The 9,220-nt window shown below is 33.3% G+C and overlaps 1 protein-coding gene across 1 annotated transcript in view; it reads left to right on the forward strand.

Annotated features, from left to right (window-relative positions):
* Nucleotides 1-9,220, forward strand: part of LOC117171377 (non-lysosomal glucosylceramidase) — a 31,392-nt gene that overhangs the window by 18,626 nt on the left and 3,546 nt on the right. Inside the window, exons 9-12 of the mRNA XM_033358627.1 lie at nt 6,385-6,539; nt 6,626-6,729; nt 6,834-6,976; nt 7,347-7,453. Coding sequence (XP_033214518.1) covers nt 6,385-6,539; nt 6,626-6,729; nt 6,834-6,976; nt 7,347-7,453 — 509 coding nt within the window. The remainder of the gene's footprint in view (nt 1-6,384; nt 6,540-6,625; nt 6,730-6,833; nt 6,977-7,346; nt 7,454-9,220) is intronic.

The raw sequence follows: 9,220 nt of genomic DNA on the forward strand, positions 1-9,220 counted from the left end.
AGCTATCTAAGGATGGTACTATAGAACGCCACCTCAAGGTAGGCCTAGTGGCGCCATCTCTTGGTCAGGCCGGAAACTTATCAATCCACCCTCGTATACCATGTGTAAGTTCCTTTGATGCTTACGAGATTGAGCCTTGGCAACAGCGTCTATAGTGATAACCTCGCGAGTTTTTACAACATCCTTTTTGTTCTTCTGTAAGAATGTCATTCTCGTCGCGATGAGAATATACCTTATCTGCAATGATAGCTGTAAGACATTTATAAATTTTTGGAAGACAGGCTATCGGTCGAAAGTCAGATGGATTTTAAGCGTCTGGTTTTTTTGGTAACATATGCGTAGTACCCTGGAGCATAAAGCCTGGCATCAGATCTGGGTGTTTAATGATCTTCTGAAAACACCTTACCAACGCAAGATGCACACTTGTCAGGTACTTGTACCACAAGTTGTGCACCATGTCCGGACCTGGAGCTTTCCAATTACTTGTTCTCTTCAAGACAACTGAAACATCCAAAGCTGTGATGTTTGTCAGATGCATTTCTGGGCTATTGCTTGCCCTTCCTTCCTCCAGTTTGAACCACGCAGTGTCCAAATTGAATATGTTCATTTTTCCTCAAACACCCGACCAGTAGTTAGTCATATCTTCCAATTGAGGTACTTCGGTGCCTTGGTGGTTATTTGGCTTTACTCTCAGTTCACGATAAAACCTTCTTTCATCTGCCTGAAAGTTTTGATTTTGTTGCCTTCGTGCATTACTTTTCTTGTACCGACGCAGTCTGGCAGTAAGAATATCAAATCTCTGTCATTGAGAGTCAAAAATTTCATCCAATATTGCTGGTGTTAATGTCTGGATGTGCTGAGGGTGGATGATTTTAGTAACACGGTTCATCAGCTTTCAGGTTCTATTTCCTTTTCTATATTGAGTTAATCAATTCAATTTGCACCTTACTTTGCTGACATCCATATCCAACCTGATCTTTCATGGTGGATCTCGATCCTTTGCTGGGACAAAAACTGCATTTACTGGCCTAGTTTTCCAGCCCAACGTTCTAACGGTTGTCACAGCTGCACAGTATACAAGTCTTTGCACCTCTAACGCAGTTTGTGCTACGTTCAAATGAGTAGGTAAAACCTTCCTGTCGAGATGTGCTATTAGTGCACGCAGATCATTTGTGATGTTCATTTTGGGCAGAGAATGCCTTTGTGTTGGTTCTACATATCTGAACTCTAGTAATGAATGACCAAAATTCCTTTCAAGGTGCTGTAGTTTTTCAGGGATTTCCCTACCCACATCATCGTTAGTAATATTTGGATGTGGTTCTAATGGATCTGGTACATGATGTTCATTATCCCTAGCACCTGTGCCTTAAGCATCAATTAAGCCTTCGTTGTCCACATCTTCCAAGGCGAGTTCATCAATAGGAAGCTGCTGTTCCACTTCGATTTTGATAGAAGCTATTTCAACAGCCGAAAGCAGTCTGTTTACAGATATTGAGCGTTTTTGATCTGCCAGCTTCTGCTCATTTATTTTTGTGGCTAGCTCTGGGTATTTAAGTAAGAAGATTCTATGATGTTATCTCCTCACACTTTGCCACATTTCTCTGCCAAAAAAATAAGTGCGAGTAACATCTCTGTTCATATGGTATGTTCATTTTCGTCGCTTTTTTGGTTGCTGAACCTCTGCTTCTGCCTCTGGTTGTATAAGGCCATCTACCTCTGGAGACTGTGGTGGTGTTGGATCATTCATAGGTTGAGGAAGAACGTCAATTGCTCCTGCTTGATCATTTGACGCGGCTTCGTCTAACTGATGTACATTTCCGTCTTTTTTCCACGCCAAATCAACCTGTTGTTTAATCTCCATTGCTCGGTCTTCTGTAACGTGTAGATGAGTTCTGATGGCCTTCACCTTATCGGTAAAATCTCTCAGTGCGACTTTTTGTATATTAGGATACTTTGCAGCAAATTTCGTTCTTAAATTGTATCCTTTTTCCATTTTCATTTCAAACTTCGCACTTTCGTAATAGAGACGCACCAATTCATCTTTCATTGTGGTATCCCAATTGATGCTCTCCCACGGTATTTCTGTCGAGGTGGTTGGCTGCAAACAGCTATCGCTAGCCAAAGCATCCTCAGCAGGCACAGTTGATGTTCCACTGCTTACCCCTTGTCTCATATATTCTTGCTAGCCAGCTGTTTGATTAGTGAGATCTACCTGACCATCTCGCAGCTCACCATCGCCACCGTCCCGCATGATGTGGCCCTCAGCTGTGGCTCCAGGGGTGCCCGACGATCCTCGGGAAGCGACAAGCGTTTCAAAATCTTTAATATGCTCTCCATTTCTCATTTATGGGATTTGGTGTTCTACTTAGTCCCTCTCCTCTTCGTTATCAGCCTATTTGGCATGGAAAACCCTGTCAGTAGCAATGCTACCGCCAACATTGCCGTCAAAGTCATGAGAGAAAAGCTGAGCTCTACCGCGACATCAACGCAGAACATCTTCGGTAGGGCGGAAAACCTTTTATTTCATTATTATTTTATTATTCTACAGATGATTTCTTTGAATTTTTCAAACTTTATTTCCAAAGTTGTGAAATTTTTATGATATTAGATTTTATTTACATTTGATCGCTTTCAACCTTGTTAAGAGAACACATTTTAACTTATATATTTAACTTTGGTAGTGTATAGCGTAGAAACTTATATGCGTACATATTAGGGCGATTAAAAAAATATTTTTTCGAATCTAAACACGCATACTAGCCTAAGGTGTACTTTTCTATCCAGAAAAAAGCTTTAAAGGACAAAATAAAAAATCTTATATTATTTAGAGTCTTCAGTTACATTCAGTTAAATTTATATTGTCTATTATATTGATTTTATATGCCATAATTGTGAATAATTTAATGCAAATGTTTAAACTCATTTTTAAGGAAAGTATTAATTTTTTTTACTTGTTTCATATTTTTCTAGAATAAGTAACTTTTTTGATTTCCTGATTTTATTTTGTAATTGGCGTATCGTATGTTCAATTCTAAGAGAAAAATGTGAAACAAGTAACATAAAATTGTCATTTTCTTAAAAAGCGAGTTTGAAAATTTGCATGAAATGCAATTCAATACATGCAGTTTCATGACATTGAGAAAATAAATGCAACAAAAAATCAATGAAAAAGACAAGACTCGAATTGTGGTACTCTAAATTATATCTGATTATGAGTTTTTATTTTTTTTAATGTTTATACTTAAAATGTACAACTTAGGCTGGTGTGCGTGCTCAGATTCGAAAATGGTTTTTCGCCCTACTACGTATAATCGAAGATGGAATAACTTTAACTTTGATGGTATCACAGGTGAAAAATCAGATTTTCCTCTTTCTGATTCTCGACTAAGTAATAAAAAAAAGATTAAGTAAAAAAATTTAGATTTTTCAATAAAAGAACGAAATTCCCAATCCTAAATGAAATTGCCGGCTATTCCTTGGCTAAATGAAATTCTCGGGGTTTCCTATTCCCGAGTCCGCTAAACACCCTAGAAAAAAAAAATTCCCCAGGACAATTTAAAGTTCATAGAAGAAACCTTATTAATGATATGTATTGGACAATTAAATTATTTTTTTTTTAACACAAAGTTTAGCATTGTATTTTTAGAGATTGAAACAACCTTGATGCTGTAAAAATGCTTTTGTTTTTCAATCATAACATTTTCGTGTAGCGAAATTGAAAACTAAATACATGTTTTAAAAGTAATTCTAAGTTTAAGTGAAACTTTCAGTTTATTGATATTAATCATAATTTGACGATTAATTCTAAACTGTTATTGATTCACATAAGAATTTCAAAAATTAATAATTTAAAATATTAATATTCTTTGATTATGAAACGATTGGCTATGACTCTGCATACTTTATACTGTTACATTAATTTCTCATTGTTGTGAAAATTATTGAAAAAAAGACAGATTTTTATGGCCTTTCTGAGAAATGAAAAACTTGTATAATATTCGAATAATTTATCTTACAATTAGCGAGGATCGTTATAACACAGTGTTTTCATTTTATACTATTTTTTGTTGTAGAAATTGGCATTGTTATTTCTATTTCCGATACTACACAATAAATTATATTACCTTCCTATATAAAAAAATTTAACAAGAGTTTCGCTTCGGTTTGGCAGCCAATTTATACCACTTTAATTGTATTTTTCAAAAGTGTATGATGTGTCCTTCACATATGTGCCGTTGAAAAATAATAGTTGATATCAATCACAAAAATTTTTTCTGAAATAAAAATACAATTTTAAAAGTCTTTTAATTTAAAATCATTTTTTTTAATTTTTCGATTGAAAAAGATTGTGTATTTTGTTGTCTTTTCATTGTGCTATTATTTTAATCTTTTTTTTCAAATATAATTTTAAAAGGCTTTAAATTTAAAGTGATTTATTCCTATACTGGCTTGCTGATACGTATGGTTTTAATCTATTATTTAATTCAGAGTACTTGAAATCTGTGACTGTCTGATTTGGAATCTTAAACAATTGGGATTTGTTTTCATTTTGAAGTTTTAAACTAATTACGGCTTTATTTGAAAAGCATACAGTTTTACACATCGTCTTTCGAACTCAAGGAATTACAGGTTTAAAGAATTCTTTTTTAGATCTCATTTAATATATTGAAAAAGTTTCAGTTTAAAATTGCACAATTTGAATTAAAATTAAATATTTACTATCCCTATCTGAAAATGCAAAATGGCTGATCGAAATCGCAAAAAGGTGAATTGATTCGTATGAAATTTGATACTCGGCTATTTTCGATGTCGCTTAATTCAAAACTGAAGTCTAAATTTGAAAAATTAAAAATGTTGCATTAACAATGACGGACAGAATAATTTCATATCACGTAATAAGACATCTAGATACTCAGTTTAGAGCCAAAAAGTTGGAATAATTGGAAGAGCCAAATAGTTTGAACTGCCATTTTGAATTCGTAGTATGCCTTGGGTATGAAGTTCCGAAAAGCGTGTAGTGGTGTATTTTTCATTCACTGATTACAAATATGGCCATGGAAATCGCTAAAAATAAAAAAACAATTTTCAAGGTTAAATCTTTTTCAAAAACTACGTTACTTACGTACTGATACTGGTGTATTTCGATGCGTTGCTTACGAACATGGTTATGGAAATACTTGGAAATATAATTTTCAATGTTAAAACTTAAAAATTTACGTGTTTTGCGAAGTGTAAACACTATCGGTACCGGTAAAAAGCATATTTAAAGCATACTGAAGGGACTGCTACACATTTTAGAAATTTAGAGTAAGGGCTTGTTATTAAAGAGTTCTTTTGTTATTTTTCGCTTTTGACGCTTTGAATGGAACGTTCTATTTATATATCGACCCTTTCTAACTTATCGTGTGGGGGGGGGGGGGGGTGTAGGAACGACAATTTTAATTATTATTATTAAAATTTTCGTAATTTAAATGAATAATCGATTATGTTTAAAAAGTTCCTATTCACACCGTATTTTTAAGAAAAAAAAAATGCTAACAGAATATTTTTCTGTTTGAAGGCACGATGTTGATCAATTTTGACCTTGATAATTATATTTTTAGGCACCCAGTGGACACAACATTTCAGAACGTAACTGTAACGTCCTAAAAACGTTTTTTGGACGTACAAGTCAAAATACGTAATTTGAACGTTTTAAAAACTGCCCTAATTCAGACCAAATAATGTTCTAAAAACGTTTTATGTTCGAATTACGTCTTTAAAATGTCTCTGAAACATTGTATGTTTATGGAACGTTATATGGACTGACTTAGGACATTTTTCAGCCATTCTAAATATGTTCTTTAACGCTTGTGTCCACTAGGTATTTGCATGATTATATACATACCTACCCAGTGGGCACAAGTGTTAAAGAACATCTTTAGAACGGCTGAAAAATGTCCTAAGTGATTCGATATAACGTTCCATAAACATACAATGTTCCAGAGACATTTTAAAGACGTAATTTGAACATAGAACGTTTTTAGAACATTATTCGGTCTGACTTAGGACAGTTTTTAAAACGCTTAAAGGACGTCTTTTGACTTGCATGTCCGAGAAACGTTTTTAGGACGTTCCAATTAAGTTCCAAAATGTTTTGCCCACTGGGTAATTCTCTTTTACTTCATATTTCGCTTGGCGCTTATTGAAGCTTTTCGCTTCGTTGCCGGCGCTGGCAAGATTATTTGTTGCCTGTGCCGGCAGTGTAGACTCTACCTTTTGAATTTTTATATTTTTCTCTATTTTAATGCCAATTTCTTTTCAAGATTTGAGTGGTTAGCCGGAATGAGACATTTATTTATCGTAATCGTAACCTTGATATATTACATTTAACGCTTGTAATAGGGGAGGAGCCTTTTAAATTAATTAATTCCTATAACATTCACGACGTGTCGAAATGGAGAGATCTGAATCCGAAGTTCGTCCTCAGTTGTTATAGAGATTATGCTTTGAATAAAAATATTCAGCAACTCATAGATTTTTGGCCGACGATCAAGAAGGTGAAGAACTACTCCAATTTTTTTAATCACTTAAAATAGATTTGTGATGGACGACTAATTTGATTTTATTATGAATCGTTTGACAGGTTCTTAATCATACTTTCTTGTTCGACACGGATAACGATGGCCTAATTGAAAATAGAGGATTTCCCGACCAGACTTACGACACTTGGGTAATGAAAGGTTCAAGGTACAGGAATAAAATATGAATATTATACTTTGTGCATGGTAATTATACTAATAAATATCATTTTGGGCTTCTATGAAATTAACCGCACCCGATTCTTCATCTAGTGCTTATTGCGGAAGTTTATGGCTCGCTTCGCTTTATTGCGCCTCGAAAATTGCCATGCTTTTGGGGGACGATGATGATGCGAAAAGGTATGAGGAAATATTAGAGAAGGGAAAAGAGGCTTTTCAGGAGAAACTATGGAATGGCAAGTCTCAAACTTTTCCGCGATATCTTTCTCTTTACAATTTTTCTTACTTACTGCAATTTTTTTGAACATTGTTCTGATTTTTTTTCAGAAAATAGTAGAAAATCTTGTAGAGAATAATTTTTAGTTTGAAATATATGCAAATAGAACTGTTTTCTTAATGTAAAATTTTGACGAGGTGATTCAAAACTTTGTAGTCTTTCGTAAAGAATGTTTTGCTTGAATAGAAATTGATCATTATTTTCTCGTTTTTTCTAGTATTGTTTTTAGAATTTTATTAAAAATCTTGGAATGTTAAATAAATAATTCTTTTTCGGCAGTTTTATATTAATATTCTTGAAATAATTTTAAGGATGATTTGTCTATTTAGGTCAATACTACAATTTCGATAGTAGTAAAACGGGACATCGAAAATGTATCATGAGTGACCAACTTTGTGGACATTGGTTTCTACGAGCATCTGGTTTTGGGCACGAGGTGGGTTTATTCTTTAATACTCCAAAAAAATCAACTAATTACACTTTAAAATTAGTGACTCGAAACTGTTTCGTAAATCCAGCTTTTATACCCAGGGATGGTAAGTCCCTATCTATTTAAGTTTAAATAGAAATTATTTTGATGTCTATAAAAAGGGATTTAAAATGGGACTCGAAAATGTTTGACTTTAATCTGTATCTTGATTTCTAAAACCGACAGAAAAGCAATTGATTATTGCAACAAAGTTTGGAAGGGAAACCCAAGCGTAAGTAAGAAAAAAAACTTTAGTAAAAGTAAAAAAATCGTGATTTCAAGTGAATTTTAATTTTTTTAAACTTGTTTTGTTTAATGAAAGGTTCTTCACAATTATATTTATCGCGTTTCTATGGAAATTATTTTATTTATAAATGATATGCAGAATTATTTGTAGTTAGTCATTTTTTGAATTAAGGGCATGTGATACTTCGCCGTGTGGTCAATCGGGGACAGTTCTCCCGGCTTTTTTTTCCAACAAAAACGAAAATGTTTAAAAACTAAATTCCGAGATGCTATAAAATATCATAACGACGTTCCCGGACTCTTTTTTGAGGGATAATAACAAAAAAATTTATTGTGCTAAATACAAATTTTATGCTTGTGCATTATTTTGAGGTTACGTCGTTTTTCATTTCTGCCTTTCCGATAATTTGGAAATTATTTATGAAATAAACTTTTTTGATTACCTGCAAACAAGGTTAGTTTCAGGAGATTAGTTATTATGTTTATTTGTAAGTCCAAAGTTTTTGGCCCAAATATTGTGTAGTTTGAAAGTAACGCTCGGGAGAATTGTAACACACATAACCTCGAAATATACACACACTTTGTTAGCAATATGCAATTTTTTTTAAAAGAAGAACACAAAAAAAGTGTGTGGGGACGTCCGTTAGCATGTTCGCTATCATTTCCCAGATTTTGAAGACAAAATATTTCTTATCCTAGGAAAAAAGCCGGGGGAATCGAACACTGAGAAAATTGATACTAATTCCTAAGCGCTATGCAAATTAATCACGTTTTGCTAAATTAAAACTTTTTTGAATTGACCCACAAAAAAAGTGTGCGGGGACGTCCGTTAGCATGTTCGCTTTCGTTTCCCAAATTTTGAAGACAAAATAATTATTATACTAGAAAAAAGCCGGGGGAACCTAAAAATGGTAAAATCGACAATTTTCTAAGTATCACATGCCCTTAAGCATTTTCCCAAATAATATTTAATAAGAACGTGTCGTATAGAATTGTAAAGGAACTTTCAATTTTATCAATCAAGTTAAAGAGAATCTGCAAGATTTTAAGATAATTTTTTTTAATTTTGAAGGATCAAAAATTTTTTTAGGGAAATTGAGGTCTTTCAACAGAGATTTAAAAGTTTAAAAACGATTCGAAGATAAGTTAAATCTTGAGAAAAGTTCAAAACATTTCAAAGAAAATGTAGATTTTTTTAAATTCCGAAGAAAAGATTTTTAAGATATTTGAAAGGTTTAAAAAGATTTCAAAAGACTTTCAAAATTGTCAAAAAAGCACCCGGGAGATCTAAAGGAAAAATTTAAATTATATTCACTGTCGTGCGAAAGTTTTTGGCCACCTTCTTTTTTATGACTGAATAAATTCTATTAATTTTAGTTAGAAGTTTATGAAGTTTATGTAGACTTTTAAATATTAAAAAAATTCTTCTATAGCCTTTCCGAGAATAGAAGCCGCGTCGCAGGTAGGTATAAAAGGTGCTGTGCGGGG

The sequence above is a fragment of the Belonocnema kinseyi genome, chromosome 4 (assembly GCF_010883055.1).
Source record: "Belonocnema kinseyi isolate 2016_QV_RU_SX_M_011 chromosome 4, B_treatae_v1, whole genome shotgun sequence".
Classification (NCBI taxonomy): Eukaryota; Metazoa; Arthropoda; class Insecta; order Hymenoptera; family Cynipidae; genus Belonocnema; species Belonocnema kinseyi.